Below are 17,839 nucleotides of genomic sequence, written 5' to 3' on the forward strand. Positions count from 1 at the left end.
AAATTACTTCTATTAAAAAATCTTAATACTTCCAGTACCTATTAGCTGCTAAATACTACAGAGGAAATGGTTTTCTTTTTGGAACACAGATCTCTCTGCTGACATCATGACGACAGTGCTCTCTACTGACATCTCTGTCCATTTTAAGAACTGTCCAGAGTAGGAGAAAATCCCCATAGCAAACATATGCTGCTCTGGACAGTTCCTAAAATGGACAGAGATGTCAGCAGAGAGCACTGTGGTCATGATGTCAGCAGAGAGCTCTGTGTTCCAAAAAGAAAATAATTTCCTCTGTAGTATTCAGCAGCTAATAATTACTGGAAGGATTAAGATTTTTTTTAATAGAAGTAATTTACAAATCTGTTTAACTTTCTGGCAGCAGTTGATTAAAAAAAAAAAAAAAAAAAAAGTTTTCCACGGGAGTACCCCTTTAACCCCTTAACGACCAAGGACGTATATTTACGTCCTTGGCCGGCTCCCGCGATATAACGCAGGGTCACGCGGTGACCCCGCGTCTTATCGGGTCAGTCCGGGCATGTAACCCTTTAGACGCGGCGTTCAAAGTTGAACGCCGCGTCTAAAATGAAAGTGAAAGCTGCCCGGCTGCTCAGTGGGGCTGATCAGGACTACCGCAGTGAAAATGCGGTGTCCCGTCAGCTGGGACACAAGCGTAGGTCCTCTTACCTGCCTCCGGCGTGTCCCCTCGGCGATTGATTGCTCCGAGCCTGAGATGCAGGCTTGAGCAATCGACCGCCGATAACCCTGATCACTGCAAAGCTATGGCTTTGCAGTGAACAGGGTATAAGATCAGTGTGTGCAGTGTTATAGGTCCCTATGGGAGCTATAACACTGCAAAAAAAAAGTGTAAAAAAAAAAGTTAATAAATGTGATTTAACCCTTTCCTTAATAAAAGTTCAAATCACTCCCCTTTTCCCATAAAAAAAAACACCATGTAAATAAAAATAAATATAAACATATGTGGTATCACCGCGTGCGTAAATGTCCGAACTATAAAAATATATAATTAATTAAACCGCACGGTCAATGGCGTACACGCAAAAAAATTCCAAAGTCCCAAATAACGTATTTTTGGTCACTTTTTATATTATGAAAAAATTAATAAAAAGCGATCAAAAAGTCCGATCAATACTAAACTGGTACCGATAAAAACTTCAGATCACGGCGCAAAAATTGAGCCCTCATACCGCTCCATATGCGGAAAAATTAAAAAGTTACAGGGGTCAGAAAATGACAATTTTAAACGTATACATTTTTCTGAATGTAGTTATGATTTTTTACAGAAGTACGACAAAATCAAACCTATATAAATAGGGTATCATTTTAACCGTATGGACCTACAGAATAAAGATCATGGGTCATTTTTACCAAAAAATGTACTGCGTAGAAACGAAAGCCCCTTAAATGTTACAAAATGGCGTTTTTTCTTCAATTTCATCGCGCAATGATTTTTATTTTCCGTTTCGCCGTAGATTTTTGGGTAAAATGACTGATTTCACCGCAAAGTAGAATTGGTGGCGCAAAAAATAAGCCATCATATGGATTTTTAGGTGCAAAATTTAAAGGGTTATGATTTTTAAAAGGTGAGGAGGAAAAAACGAAAGTGGAAAAACCCGTGGTCCTTCAGGGATTTAGGCCCAAATGGGCTGAGTCCTTAAGTTAAGGGTGCCAATCATTTTTTCCAGCCCATTTTTGGAGTTTGGTGTGACATTATGTCCAATTTGCTTTAACATGTGTATAGCAAAACATGTGTTACTGTAATACTTTTCTGTGAGAAATACTTAATTATCTTAAAAAATATCAGGGGTGCCAACATTTATGGCCATGACTGTATATAAATATATATATTTTATATAAAACCCTGTGTTATATAGTGTTTACATAATAAGATACAGTGTTATATAAATTTTATTCGTAATGGTATAAGCATGTTATAATGGTATAAGCATAATACTATGTATTAGTATAAAGTGTTCTATAAGGTGTATTTGTGGTCAGGTTAACATGTGGTGATGTGAGATGAAAATACCATATCTTACTGAATAAAGGATATCCCAACCTACAAGTGTAACAGTAATTAAACAACTAACTAGGCCTGAGGTGTGCCCGGGAGGCCGTAAAGTTAGCCTGAAAGAAGAGGGCAAAAAACAGATAGTAGAGAAAATAAATTTATTTGAGCAATTCTTCAAACATTGGCCAATTGGCTAAAGGCTCTAGCCATCTCTACTTGTGGATCAGGAATGCACCTCTGGAAGCAGGGTGAGCTCCACCGACCTAGCTTCTTAATGATGTGTGAAGGTATGGCGTGCTTTGAGGCTGAAGATGCTGCCCCGATCCGGAAAGAATGACCAGACACAGTGGCTGGATCCATACCTGCATGGCGTGCTAAAATGCGTATATGCCTCACGAAGTCCTTAGTAGTCAATGGAGAGACTGGGAAGGGGAGCAAAGGATAATCCGTAGATTTATTGGCTAGTACTGTAGTTCTAACAGTTGCTGGAGAACATTAACTGGACACCATTGGTTGTGAGTCGGATAGAAGCTGATTTCAACCTGTTTTAATTGTTGCGTTTTAGTGTGACCTAGTGCCAGCTTGAAGCCTGACCCTTCAGGAGATAAGTGTTTAACTTGGAGTGCATTGGAGTTGTATGATGTTTTGGTGAATTCCCCTGGTCTAAGGAATCCATAGAAGGCCAAATAGATAGCCGCCTTGATGACCAAGCTAGCGGACTGACCGAAGGGAGCACCATCCAGGATAGAACTGAAAATCTGGAATTTGGCAGCAGATGCCGGGACCCTGGAAGGTGGCTTCGGTCCCTGCGCTTTCTCGATACCCTTTAATGTGGCTTTGATCGGGTGTGAGCCAAGGATGGATGGAAGACCAGGGAAACTGAGAGAACGATGGTGTTGTATTCCTGCTAGGTATAGTCTGATGGAGCTATGAGATAATTTGAGGGAGGAGTGGCAAAATGATACAAATGCTAATAAGTATTGAATATCAAAAGGGGAGGTGATAGGATATTTGAGTAAGAATTTTTGAAAGGCATTCCATGCGACCTTGTATGATCTCGCCTTGTTGGGGGCTCAGGACTGATTAATTAAATTTAAGGCCCCTAACTTGTGACCATTTAGTCCAACATCAATGAGCTGAGAGGGGGTGCTGATGTGGCCATTCTGTCTGCTTCTGGCATGATATGATGGAACACCTGGAAATTAAAGCGGGAGAGAGCGTCAGCGTCCGACTCCCTTCGATGTAGACACATTCTATGTGGAATTCCCTCATGAGGGCTGTGTGCACCAGTCTACGCAAAAAGGACATGATAGTGAGAGACCTGGATCTTCCTTTAATGTCCCAAGTGGCGATGTTATCAGTGTGGAACACTACTGACTTACCCTGCCATAGATGACCCCATGTTAAGGCAGCTGCCACTATTGGTACTATTTCAAAAAGGGCTGACGTGGTGGTGAAGTCAGGAAGGGCGAGAAGCTCGGGGGACCACTGTTCGGCCAGCCAATGCGTGCCACAAATGGCTGCATAATCCACTGATGCGGCGGCGTCAGTGATGACTACGGACGAACATCTGTCAGCTAATGGGATGAACATTGACACCCCATTCCATCCTGCCAAGAACTGATCCCACATAATTAAGTCGGCTCTGGCTGCTTGGTCCAGGATTACTAATGAATCCATCTCGGGAGCTGAAGGCAGCAGGGCGAGCAACCTGGAAACAAAGGACCTGCCCTGAGGAACAATCCTCATGGCAAAGTTCAGCATGCCTAGGAGGCTTAGGAGCTGATGTCTGTCTGTTGCCGGGGAGCGAGTCATGCTGTGTATCACCTCCTGGATGCGCCCTAATTTCTCACTGGGTAATCTGGCCACCATGTCCATCGAGTCTAGAATTACTCCCAAAAACGTGAGAGAAGTAGCAGGGCCCTCTAGTTTCCTCTCTGCTACTAGGATGTTAAGGCAGGAAAAGACTGACAACAAGGTCTGTAAATCTTTAGGTACCCCTCCTGTACTTTCAAGCAGTAGAAAATCATCCAAGTAATGTAGCATGTTGGCACAGGACCAATGGTTTATCAAAGCCCATTCCAAAGCCGAGGCAAAGGTATCAAACAGCCGGGGGCTGCTCTTGGCACCGAAGGTGAGGCGAGTGGCGAAATAATACAGCCCCTCCCCCCATTTGATACTGTGCCACTGCCATAGCTCAGGGTGAATCGGTAATAACTTGAAGGCATCAGAAATATCCGCCTTTGACAGCCAGGTACCACGGCCAAGATTCAGAATCCGCTGGATGGCTACATCCACAGACGTGTATTTCATTGCAAATTCCTCTGAGGGAATTAAGGAGTTAATGCTGGGAGTGCATGAAGAATGGGGCGCGGACAAGTCGTATATGAGACGGAATTTATTGGAGAACTTGCCGCACGCCACCCCGATGGGGCTGACCCTCCACTGGTTAAAGGGGGCCCTTTGGAAAAGGCCAATTATGAAACCTTTAGCAATTTCGTTCCTTAAAAGCTCTTCCACTACTTCCGGGTTCCTGGCTGCTGATTGTAAATTCTGACACTCATATGTTCCTTCCGGAAGACTGACTAGCCCGGTCTGAAAACCCTCATTGAAACCCCTGTAGAGAAATTCTACCAAAACCGGATCTGGATGGCCCTATAGATAAGCCCTAAGAACCTGGGTGTTGACCCCGCCTAGTCGTGCCTCTGACCCAGCTTTTTTAGGGCACTGAGTCTTGGGGTGTGCTCTGTGGCACAAACTGCACACATGCAGCAAGCGACATTGGCTGAATCTGCAAGATGAATAATTAAAGTTGTTGCAAATTTGAGCGTTTCCCATAAAATGCACAGGTCTGCCAAGCTTGTCTACAGCCGAACCTGGTTGAGGCTTGGTAACCGAGCTGCCCTCGGCCGCGGAAGTGGTGGCTTGGGTGTTAGGGCACCAGTTGGTGGCGTGGGTAGATGACTGGCAGACAGCGCAAAGTGGTGCCCTAAGCCCAGCGAAATGCCGACAGAATAACTCTGTGTCAAGGACAGCCCAATTAGTAGCCTGCTGGAACTGGAACAAAGTGGCGGCAGCCTTTGCGGAAAAGGAACGATGGTAATCGTAGAATGAAAAACCTCCGTACTTGTATCCCAAGTCTACCAGTTTGTGGAGATACTGGTCCAGTTCTATGTGCCTGTTGGGGCTGACTGCACAAATCCCATCCCTAAAGAGCCCAAATGCCAGAACGAACTCTGGGATATTGAGTTTCCTGCTAAGCCTAGGGTCTCTAGCCCTAACAGTGACTGAAACCTCGCCACATGCGAAAGTCCTGTTGTCCAGAACATCTTGCGAAGCCACCAGGAGAGAAGCGAAGTTGACATCTTTCCCCTCAAGGATGTCTCTCCTGATGGCTTCAGGTATAAAATGCGCTGGAATGAGACTGACAGATGGTGATGACGTACCTGAGGAGGCTAACCCTGAGGTTTGCCCGGTAAAAGCAGCAACGTTCCCTGAGCCAGATGAGGCTGGGGCGGTCGTAGAAATTACCGTTGTGGCAGAAGTAGCTGGTGTAGGATTAGGGATGGAGCCTGCGGCACCAGTCGCCGTAACCGATGCCACTGGTGTGGCAAGTGCAGAGGATGCTGACGGAATTGCCGGTGCGGAAACAGAACCGCGAGCCTCCAGTGCAACCATTCTATCCTGCATCTCCTGCATGGAGGAGGATAGAGTGTTTAAGATTGTGTGAATCAGAACTAGGGATGGGGAGTCACGGCTCGAGTGCCCTTGAGGATCCGGGGTCCCCCGGGAATGCAAAATCTTAAACAGTTCGGCTTTCCTCGCCGTGGCAGGGAAAGGGATCCCCCGACGACTGAGTTCAGCCGTGATTTTTTGGGATGGTCCAAGCTCTGAGCGACATCGTACTTCCCGCGGCTGATGATCTAGCGGGTGAAGAGGGAGCTGCTGCCCCTTCCATGCTCTCAGAGACGTGAGACATCCCCTAGAAAACAATGAAGTGCTATCAGGAAATTAACCTTGTACCCTAGGATCCCGCTGCGACACGACAGAAGACAGACGTGAGGCGCGTGCATTGAAATTCAATCTGCCTCTAGAAGTGCATACAGACGAGACAGGTTGAACTATTAATATAAATATGCATAAACCAGAATACAAGGCGTGAGGATTGACGAGGGCAATCCACCTCTACTGGCATAGTGAGCCTACCCCTCCTACTTTACTGCACCCGAAGATAATAGAAAAGAGGACTCAAGGATTGGCCCGGCAATCCGCCTCCAAAAGACGTAGGAAAGTGTGCATAAGACAATTAACTAACTACAGGCCTGTCAGCCAAAATACTTACGATTCACACTTGACACACTAAGGAAGGAAAAAGAAAGAGAAAAAAAAAAAAAATATATATATATATATATATATATATATATATATAATACTCAAAAGAAACTGTTGTACCAACCCCGTCAAGTAAAAACACATAAAACCAAAATGCTACCTTGCAACCCCGAAGCCGAAAAAAGGACCTCTTAGGTAGAGAACGGAGATAGGAAACCTATAAGTGAAAGAAAATGTGAGAACCTATAATGACCTATCCATCATGAAAACCTCGGGTGATAAGTTCCTAAGTTAACCATGAATACGTACTCAAGTAACACTAAGTGCAGCTGAAAAGTGGGAATTGAGTCCCTCGTGACACATGATACCGATCAGGAAAATCTGAAATAAAGGTAAGCTGAGTGTATAATACCACGGCAATATCAAAGACGTATGCTGCTGCTATGACAATGCTGTGTAAAAGTGACTCCATACATCTTGATCCATGCCAGTGCCGATGCCCCCACCCCCTCTATGTTCCTGCCAGAACCCGAGCAGGACCCGGTAATATTACATGACCAGATTCGTGGAGCCCAAACCAGTGTGAGCCTGATACCCCCCCCTACGTGACTGCCCCCAGTGTCTCCTCTGCTCCGCCCCCTAACCCTGGGATGCAGCAGCCATGCGACGAAGAAAGCGCACGAACGCTAACAAATCCCCCCCCCCTCCTTTTTTTTTTTTCCGTACAGCCAGCGCGACAAATGCTCATGTACCAGGGACTGGAAGGAGGCCGTGTGAACAGCGGCGAGCATGGCCGCGAATGAGAGGGGAAACATCAAGACCCGGAGAGAGTGATGTCCCCGACATGCGAGGCCCGGCGCCGCGCACACTACGTAACCACGCCACGCGCACAGACGCCGGCCCCACCATGCCCGGCACACCGAGCGCCCATGCTGAAAAGAAAATCCCCCCCCCCCCCCCAGAGCGCAACTGCTTAGTGCATCCAGGCAGTGCCATAGCGAGGTCATGACACCCCGGAGCCGCGCCCCCCCATCCCCCCCCCCCCCCGGCTGCTTCAGTTGAGATGTCCGGCGTCGTGAATGTAAGTGTGCGGCCGCCGTCAGCCATATAGTGTCCCGTGTACTCATGGCTCGGGGTAAAGTATGGCCGAGTAGCGAGCGGCAATGTGGGCTACCGAGCCCCGAACACGTAAGTACGAAACATTAGTAATCGATAGGAGGCTCGGAAGGACAGAGCCCTTACCTGATTTCCCGAAGATAGGATGCGAACTGGAATTAGGAACCGGAACCGGAAACACTGCGGTGCTGTAGCAGAGACCCAAGCCTCGGGGTCCCTGCTTATGTAACACCCAGACCCCTCCCACAAATTAGGTTAACTGTTACCAGCTAACCTTTACATATAATGTTAGAATGTATATGTAATAGTATAGAGCGTTCTATATAGTCCAGTATTTCATAACCAGTGTGCCTCAAGCTTTTGCAAAACTACAACTACCGGCTGTCCGGACATGCTGGGAGTTGTAGTTTTGCAACAGCTAAAGGCACACTTGTTGGGAAATACTGGACTATATAGAACACTCTATATACTCTATACTATTACATATATACTCTAACATTACATATACACCTTATTGAACACTATAACTGATATCGTCAATACATAATGATAGAGTGTTAGAAAAAGTGTACATGTACTAGAATAGAGCATTCTATATTGTGTATACATAATGATAGTGTATATGTAGTAGTATAGAGTGTTCTATATAGTGTATACAAAATTATAGAGTGTATATATAGTAGTATAGAGCATTCTATATAGAGTATACATAATGATAGAGTATTAGAAAAAGTGTATATGTAATAGTATAGAGCATTCTATATAGTGTATATGTAATAGTCTAGAGCATTCTATATAGTGTATACATAATAATAGAGTGTGTATATATAGTAGAATAGAGCATTCTATATAGTGTATATGTAATAGTCTAGAGCATTCTATATAGTGTATACATAATAATAGTGTGTATATATAGTAGAATAGAGCATTCTATATAGTGTATATGTAATAGTCTAGAGCATTCTATATAGTGTATACATAATAATAGAGTGTGTATATATAGTAGTATAGAGCATTCTATATAGTGTATGCATAATTATAGAGTGTATATATAGTAGTATAGAGCATTTTATATAGTGTATACATAATGATAGAGTTAGAGTGTATATGCAATAGTATAGAGCAGTCTATGTAGTGTATACATAATGATAGAGTGTATATGTAATAGTATAGAGCATTCTATATAGGAGGAGATTTATTAAAACCTGTGTAGGGGAAATGCGGTGCAGTTGCCCATAGCAACCATTGAAATTGCTTCTTTCATTTTTAAAGAGGCCTGTGAAAAATGAAAGAAGTGATCAGACTGGTTGCTATGGGCAACTGCACCGCTCTTCCCTCATACAGGTTTTGATGAATCTCCCCCATAGTCTATACATAATGATAAAGTGCATATATAACGGTTTGTGGTTTTTACTGTGTTAGAAGGGATTATTGATTCCTGCAGTGAAGAGTCGGATTCAGACGTATCAGATGTGCCGGAACTAGACTCTGATATCGAGCAGGAGACACAAATCAATTACGATCGCCAGGTCAGTACAAAAGTGCAAGGAATGACAATTGTGTGGTTGACATGATGTTCTAATGAGTTTTTACATTATTTTATACAGTCTGGATTGTACGACAACAACATCTGTATGGAGAGAAAACACATTTTGTTGAGGGTTTTTTGTTGCTGTTTTTCGCTTTCTTTTTTGTAATTGTACTTGGTATCAGTTTGTCATCAGGTGTATAGAAGACACTTTATTAATGGCGTATCGCATTACAATGGCGTCTGAACAATCAGTTCTTGAAATTGATGTGTCATAAACGTGAAAAATGGGCAAGTGTAGGAATCTGAAGGGCCAAATTGTAATGGCTAGATAACTGGGTCAGAGAGTGTCCAGCCAGTAAAAAAAGTCACTGCTGCTGCCACCTCTTTATCATTAATAGCATAGGGATGAATCTGTCGACAATTGGAGAGCGGGCTGGGGCAGTGGCAACGGTGACTATTTCCTATCTGCATAGTGCCTATTTAGGTGTAGGTGTAAGGGACAGACTACTAAGAATAGTGTGCCAATCCCTGTGTTATGCTGCCCTCAGCTGGAAGTCAAGCCCTGAGCTTCAAAAGAAAACAGTGACTTTCTAAGTGTGCAAATGGACATCCATCAAGCTAAAAAAAATAATTTGTTTGATCTGAGTAAAAATGGCCACTGCCTGAGCAGTCCTCTAATAGGTGGCACTAGAGGGCAATATCTATTTTCCTTTGGGGTAGGTCTACTTTGCATGTTTTTTCCCAGTGGAGCTTGCATGGCCTAGAAGACTTCATGTGTCTCTTGGCTTTCTTCTTAAGGGGAAATGAGTTGTGTTCTTGCTTCTCACTCTAAAAAGTAAGATATTAAAGTGTACCTGTCATCAACAAAAACTTTTTATATTATGTAGATAATACCTATATATATATATATATATATATATATATATATATAATATACATTGATTAAAAAATGTGTATATTTTTGTCCCTGCAGCTATAGCATGTATGTCTCAATGAAGAGTCCAAATACAGGAAGTGAGGATGGACAAGCGGGGCTCTGTACACTGAGGACAAGCAGGGCTCTGTACAGGGAGGACCGGCTCACACATTAGGATGATTGACAATCCAGGAGCCTACACAGATCCCTGCTTGTCCTGCCCTCACTTCCTGTATTTGGACTCCTTATAGAGAGAAAACAGATAATAGCTGCAGGGACAGCATTTTTTTCATCCTAAAATATACACAATCTTTAACCAATGAGGATCTTTAACCAAAGGTCTCTACGTTATATAAAAAGTTTTTGTTGACGAACACTTTAAGATAAACAATGTCCATAGTTTTAATGTACACTAAAGTGCCTTTTGTACTTTTTTTGTTCTGATTTATAGTATACAACTTTAAAGGCACAATATTATCCTAGTTAACAACTTTATTGATACTTCGCTAAAAGACTTCCGAGCATTAGCTGTAGTAGATCTTGATCTAGACCAAATTCCAAAGAAAATGAGGGCACCAGCCCGTCATAACCTTGTTATGACCAGACTTAGTATTGCTGCTCTTGGAGTCTCCCCTTCCTCCCACCCTTCAAGAGGTTACACTGAGTTAATGCACAGTGTCAGATTTAATATTCTGGCTGTTAGGTAATTATGGACATCTTGGTCATCCTCTTCCTATTATGTATAACCTAGTGACCTTTGTCATATTGTTTCATTCTTGCTTCTTACATACTTTCTTTATTTTCTTGCCTCCACAAAGAGGTTGTTGTTCTAAAAAAAAAATCACAATTATAAAAGAAAGGGCCGGCACTAGAGACTTAGCTGTCCTGTATTACAGGTGAACACTAGTGTGTGAGCTGTATTTTCACTGAATGGTGGTGCAATGCCGCTACAAAATCACAATCCAATGTGTGCAATTGACAAAAGAAACGAGGCTGCACTCACCAAATCTTCTTTGTGTGCTTTAATATTTTGTATCTGAACAGTACAGGGTTGCAGGTGCGTGTTGGAGCGACACGTGTTTCACGCTAGTTGCGCATCTTCTGGCTCGGAGATGCAGGTGCGTGTTGGAGCGACACGTGTTTCACGCTAGTCGCGCATCTTCTGGCTCGGAGATGCAGGATGCAGGTGCGTGTTGGAGCGACACGTGTTTCACGCTAGTCGCGCATCTTCTGGCTCCGAGATGCAGGTGCGTGTTGGAGCGACATGTGTTTCACGCTAGTCGCGCATCTTCTGGCTCGGAGAGCCAGAAGATGCGCGACTAGCGTGAAACACGTGTCGCTCCAACACGTACCTGCATCCTGCACCTGTAACCCTGTACTGTTCAGATATGAAATATTAAAGCACGCAAAGAAGATTTGGTGAGTGCAGCCTCGTTTCTTTTGTCTATTGCACACACTAACCTAAAAAAAAGTAATAATAAAGGCACAAAGTTATTTAACAGTTGTATCAGCAACATGTCATCAAGGTATCTGCCCCTCCAGCCCCTTCAATTTGTGACTACTCAGATTGAGATTTCTACTTACAGTGTATACATTGTACTTTAATAAAAGAAATTACACTGTGCCTCCAATACCTACTATAAGAATCTAAACAATTCATTTTCTCCATAGCTTTGTAATTATTTAACACAAACTCATTTGTACGAAGGACAAAAGAATGCCTGCATCTGGAATAGCTGCGACTTTCAGTGATGACATTTGTTTTCTCTCCCCTGCCGACACATCATTCTTTCTATATTCTGAGCCTGCGTCTGGATTTCTGGCAATAACTGATGGAAACATTCAGCATTTTAATTAGACTGAGAGCTTTTCTTTTCTTTTACACTGCAGAAAGCAGCCATTCATAACCGCGATGTCAGCCCATTAATGTATGCGCTGCCGTACACTGACAGGAAGATTGCACAATGCGTACTAATGGCGTAATTGACTGCCTCCAAGCTGACGCATCTCGCTACATTTTGCAGCCCATTCACTTCACCTGAGCTTAAATAACTATAGAATTTTAATAGAGTTTAAAGGGGTCTTCCAACATATGGCTCATCAGGTTCAAAATGCCCCCCCCCCCCCAAAAAAAAAAAAGCAATACACCTCCTTTCTTGCTATTCCATGCATGCTAGTACTGATATCAAATGCAAAATCTGTCTTTGCATGGCAATGATTTTTAGTCCAAGGCCATATGTTGTGGTGTCCATATGGAACACTGTGTATCATCATCTCTATCCAATGATCCACTCTATTATGGCAACCTACAAGCTTGGAATCGTACAGAGCTGTAATATAGTAGCTCTACTAGTTTATGGGGGCCTTACTAGACTTGTATATGACTCTGATTCCGGTATAAACATTTTTGTATTGTCCCATTTGGAGTCGGGAAATAATGTTTCCCTTAGGATGAAGCCATTGGTGTCTTCTTCAGGCTATGTCTCCACTTGTTTTTTTTTTTTTTTATCCTTTTGGCGTTTTTGCACTTTTTCTGCATTTTTTTCCGCTCTTTTCCGTTTTGAAAAAAACGCTGTAGTTCCCTCAAACCGGTGTTTTTTGTCAAAATCGTGGCGTTTTGCTCCAATAGAAGTCTATGGGAGTGAGAAAACGCCACAAAAAACGCTATGTGGATTCTAACTTTGGCGTTTTTGCAGGCGGTTTTTAATCTTTTTTGGACTTTAGCGATCAAAAAAAGTGATGTAGATAGCTGTTTTTAATAAAATTTCGTAGGGTACCATTAACATTTTTTTATTCAAAAATATACAGTAGTGAAGGAAAAAATTGTATCTAACGAAATGTATATTATTGAAAAAAAAAAAAACTATTACTTTTTAAACAGGGTATTAATTTATGTGTGCGGGGAAATAAAAATGTAGCCGACAATTATAAAAATGTAGTGTGTGTGTGTTTTTCACTTTTTTGCTTTATTTTTTACATTTTTTTTAGTTAGTACTACTACTCCCAGCATGGAACACACTGTTCCATTATGGGAGTAGTACTACCTGTACTAATAGACAGATCGCCCGCTGCGATCTTTCTGTATAATATATAGATGCGGCGGACGCTCTTCTATGGCCCCTGCCCTGACGTATATTTACACATATTCATATTTCCCGCAGAGCTGTGATTGGCCAGATGGTTCCAGCCAATCACAGCTCTCTGTGAGAAATAGGAATATGTGTATATATACGGCCGTGCAGGGGACCATAGGAGAGCGGCCGCTGCATCTATACATTATACAGGAGGATCATAGCGGCTGTCAGAAGTGATACCCGCTGTGATCTTTCCATAACTGCAGCTACTACTACTCCCAACATGGAGCGCACACTGCCTCATGCTGGGAGCTGTAGTACCTGCATTAATAGACAGATCGCAGCGGGTGTGAGAAGTTACACTTGCTGCGATCTGTCTATTAATACAGGTACTACAGCCCCCAGCATGGAGCAGAGTGTGCTCCATGTTGGGAGTAGTAGTGCCTGCTTAAGGACACATCACAGTGGATGTCACTACTGACACCCTCTGTGATTGTCCTGTCTATAGCAGAGATGGAGCGACTGTATACATCGCTCGCATCCCTGCTCTGCACTATACTCCGGGCCGGCCACTCATTCATTCATCTTTTCCTCAGAGCTGTGATTGGCTGCAACCATCCGGCCAATCACAGCTCTGGGTGGGAAATATGAATTTCTGTTGACATCAGTGGCCGGAGTATAGTGCAGAGAGGCGAGCGATGTATAGACCCCTCGCTTCTCTGCTATATTATGGATGATCGCATCGGGTGTCAGGACTGACACCCGGGGGGATATGTCTATAGTACAGGTACTATCACTCCCAGCATGGAACAGTCTGGTAGTAGTAGTACTACATAAAAAATGTTAAACATTTATTAAAAAAAAAAAGTGAAACACACACTTTATTAAAAAATTATAAAAATTGGGTTATAAAACATATACATTGTGTTTAATAAAAAAATTTCCATCACTGCTGCATCCTTATTTTTTTTGGTACCCAAGAAATTTTGGGTACCAAAAAAAAACGCCAAGGTGCAATTTCCACACAAATGAAAAAAATGCAAGAAAAAATGCAAGAAAAAACGTGCATGATGACGTCACTTGCACTGGCGATTTTTCAGGTGTTTTTTTAATCCCTAAAAACTCAGTGCAAAAAACCAAGTGGAGACTTAGCCTCATAAGGATTTTTGCCTTCTTCTGGACCAGCATGGTAGAAATATAGGTGGGACTTGACCTGTGTCTTTTTCCCTTTTTCATGAATTGTTAAAACTTTTTTACTTTATATCAAGAAGGATTCTAATCCAGTTCTGATTTGCTGGCACCAAGTTCTCTGGGTGGAGTGTTACATTGCTCTGTTTTATATCTGTATTGTGTGGTGTATTTATGGTGTTAGAGAAAATGTTTCACCAAATTATTAATTTTCTTTTAGAGTTTAAATAAATGTTTCTATTTTTTTTTATATATTTTTGGAAATGTTACATTTTTATATGTCAGGAAATATGAAAACTGTATTATTATTATTGTTAATGATAATAATAATAATAATAATAATAATACATTATTGTTTTTTTATATATATTTCCAACTGTTGACCAGTAGAGGGAGCTAAAATGAGAATGTTTAGAGCGATCAACCTGTAACATGGCTGCTTAAAATTTGGCCTTGCCCCTCTCCCGGCTGGTTTACTGATTTTACAATAATCCTATTATTTTGACCAAAGTTTGCCATTTCTTCCTATAAAGTTTTAGAGTACCTGCAGCCATTTACTGTGGTAGCTGGTCTTTTTAACAGGATTGACTTTATAACTGCATATATTTGTGTTATGTATTATTTATATTTGTATAATTATGTATAATTGGCTCTTCAATACGTTTCATCTTCAGGTTTACAAAGAAGATCTACCTCAGCTCAAGCAGCAAAATAAAGAAAAGCAAAATTCATTGCCTTCTCTTAAAAGAGAAAAAGCCCCAGACGAAAGTTTGAAGTTAAAATTTGTGCATGGGTAAGTTTGTGCACCTGTACCTGTACTTTCAAAAGAATTTAAGAAACCTGCATGGTATTGTTACATTAAGCCTTCAGTGGTCTGACAAGGTGTTTTTAATGGTCTTACTGCTTTTAGTGAGCCCTGAGAGCCCTCTCCATGGGGCACATCTTTTTCTCCATGGGGGGGGGGGGGGAATTAATCAATGCTTTCACCAGAAAATAAAAAAGTTTAAAATTGCTCAAATATGTCTGACAATTTTATGCCAAAACCTACACCCAAACAAATTTTTTTGAGTTCCATTTGGGGAGAAGAACCAGAGCTGGGCTGTTTGCCAGCAGTACTCACATCTGAACTTTCTTTCCCTTACTACTTTGACCAATCACAGGACAGCAACTACTCAACTGCAATGCCATGACATAGTTCTGAAGAAAATGCACTTGACTAAATAGGCTGGCACTGTGTTGGGGGATGATTTACATTATACTACTGTAGATAGATTGCAAGTAGAGGGGGATAAGGGAGTCATTGATGCTCTGATTTTGCAAGGTGCTATGGAAGCAGAAAGTAAAACTGCAACTACATCACAGCAATGCAGGGGCTATATTATATAGGTAGCTGTGGCACTATGGTTGAGGCCACTATGTTAAGGAGGTGGGTAACCCAAAAGGCGAGGACAGAGGGTGTGTCTTAGTACAGGGCCGGACTATTCAGGATTGTGTAAATTGTATACAGGAATTTGTTGGGGGTCACAGTGCCACATTAGTGGCATCACCAGCAATATTACCTATGGCACCTTTGGTTTTTATGGCTGCTTATCTATAGCAATAGTGAGTGACACCCCTATTTTTACAGCTGTATACCTTTATAGACCTTTTGTTATTTACGTTTAACACATTTTGAATAAACACTAAGTTTTATTCCGAGTCGGTGATAGATGTTTACCAGGCTTTGTTACAATTATCCTTATCTTCATTCTCAGTGGTATTGTAAACCCTTTGTCGCATTGTGGAGCAGTGAATAGTTCCTGGAATATTGAATTAGACTTCACATTCTGACTTACGGATTTGTCAGAAACTAGGAAAAGACCTGTCCAGATATGCCCTGTAGTACAAATGTAAGCTTTAAAGGGGTTATCCACCATAAGTGTCACGTCCCACGGGTGTGGACCCACTGTTCCACAAGTGGCTGCTGACCTTACTTGCAGAGTGGGGCAGGCAGATACAATAGAAGGCGTCAGACGCAGCAGAGCTGAATAGGGTGACTATAGCAGGCAGGTGTTGTAACAACAGTAGAGCAGGAAAGCTCAGGTGCAGCAGACTGGAACACAGGAGACAGGAACACTGGAACACAGTAGACAACAGACAGGGACCTTCACTGTAGTAAACTACAATGTTGCTCAGGCACAGGAAGGGAGGAGTGCTCTTTTATAGGTGGTGCCTGGCAGGAATTGGCTGGTAATCTAATAGGGAGTGCACACTGGCCCTATAAGTCTCAGCCAGTGCTCGCACGCAGCCCCTAGAGGTCAGAGGAGAAACTGCAGCCATGGCAGAAGCGGAACATGGTACAGAGCAAGCCGCCTGATGTAAGTAAGAAATTGGACAAATAGTATGCCGGTGGTTTTCAACCAGCGGCATTACAATAAGGTGATTTTAGTAATCCTGTTGAATTTCGTTCTCTAAACTACACATCCCATAGTTCCATAGTTCCAAGTATGAGGTCACTTTCCTCCCTCCCGCACATCAGCCACCCCACCCATTGAAACACATCTGTGATCCCTTCAATGCAATACACCAGTTTTTCCTAATCAGAGTGTCTACAAGTGTTGCAAAATTAACTCTCTCCCACCCAGCGGTTGCTCCACCCATTGAAGCAGCACAGACTCCCTCTGATCACCTGACTAGTGATGTCAGGTCTCAACGCATTGCAACCTGTGAAATCCCGAGACATGTGTCATTTTGTATGCTGTAAAAAATAAATATTGGGGCGATAATCACAGAGGAACACTGTCACACACAGGTACAGACATTATATTATGAACTACACTAACTTAACAGCCCCTGTAGCATAGTCAAAAATAGATCCTGAAATACCCCTTTAACCCCTTAATGACGCGGGACTTATATTTACTTCCTGCGCCGGCTCCCGCGATATAACACAGGGTCACCCCCGCGGTCGATCTCAGCGGCCGTGACCCGTGGCTGAAACCGGACATCACGGATCGCGGTGATGCCCAGTATTAACCCTTCAGACGCTGCGATCAAAGTTGACCGCTGCGTCTAAAGTGAAACCGAAACCAACCCGGCAGCTCAGGCGGGCTGTTCGGGACCGCAGTGAAATCGCAGTGTCCTGAACAGCTTGCAGTACACGAGGGGGATCCCTACCTGTCTCCTGTGTGTCCAATCGCCGAATGACTGCTCCGTGCCTGAGATCCAGGCAGGAGCAGTCGAGCGGCGATAACACTGATCAATGCCATGTTAATGCATGGCAGTGATCAGTGTAGGAGGCTATAACATTGCAACAACAAAAAAAGCGTTAAGAAATGTGATTTAACCCCTTCCCTAATAAAAGTCTGAATCACTCCCTTTTCCTATAAAAAAAAAAACATCTATGCAAATAAAATAAACATAAACATATGTGGTGTCGCCGCGTGCATAAATGTCCGAACTATAAAAATATATCATTAATTACCACAAAATCAAACCTGTATAAGTTGGGTATCATTTTAACTGTATGGACCTACAGAATTAAGATAAGGTGTCATTTTTTACCAAAAAATGCACTGCATAGAAACGTAAGCACCCAAAATTAACAAAATGGCATTTTTTCGACAGTTTTTTAGCACAATGATTTTTTTTTCCGTTATGCCATGGATTTTTGG

General features: G+C 42.6%; 1 protein-coding gene and 1 long non-coding RNA gene across 11 annotated transcripts in view; one reads left to right on the forward strand and one right to left on the reverse strand.

The window, feature by feature from the left end:
- EML6 (EMAP like 6) overlaps positions 1-17,839 on the forward strand; it is a 205,332-nt gene that overhangs the window by 98,813 nt on the left and 88,680 nt on the right. For all 10 annotated transcript variants that reach the window (XR_008891560.1, XM_056567759.1, XM_056567760.1 and 7 more), the window contains exons 12-13: positions 8,900-9,006; positions 14,861-14,979. Coding sequence is in view for 9 of the 10 variants with exons in the window: in XM_056567759.1 (XP_056423734.1) it covers positions 8,900-9,006; positions 14,861-14,979 (226 nt within the window). In the remaining variant the exon portion in view is untranslated. The remainder of the gene's footprint in view (positions 1-8,899; positions 9,007-14,860; positions 14,980-17,839) is intronic.
- LOC130362767 (uncharacterized) overlaps positions 1-17,839 on the reverse strand; it is a 79,302-nt gene that overhangs the window by 5,305 nt on the left and 56,158 nt on the right. The gene's annotated exons all lie outside the window — the stretch shown is intronic.

The sequence above is a fragment of the Hyla sarda genome, chromosome 3 (assembly GCF_029499605.1).
Source record: "Hyla sarda isolate aHylSar1 chromosome 3, aHylSar1.hap1, whole genome shotgun sequence".
In the NCBI taxonomy this organism is placed as follows: Eukaryota; Metazoa; Chordata; class Amphibia; order Anura; family Hylidae; genus Hyla; species Hyla sarda.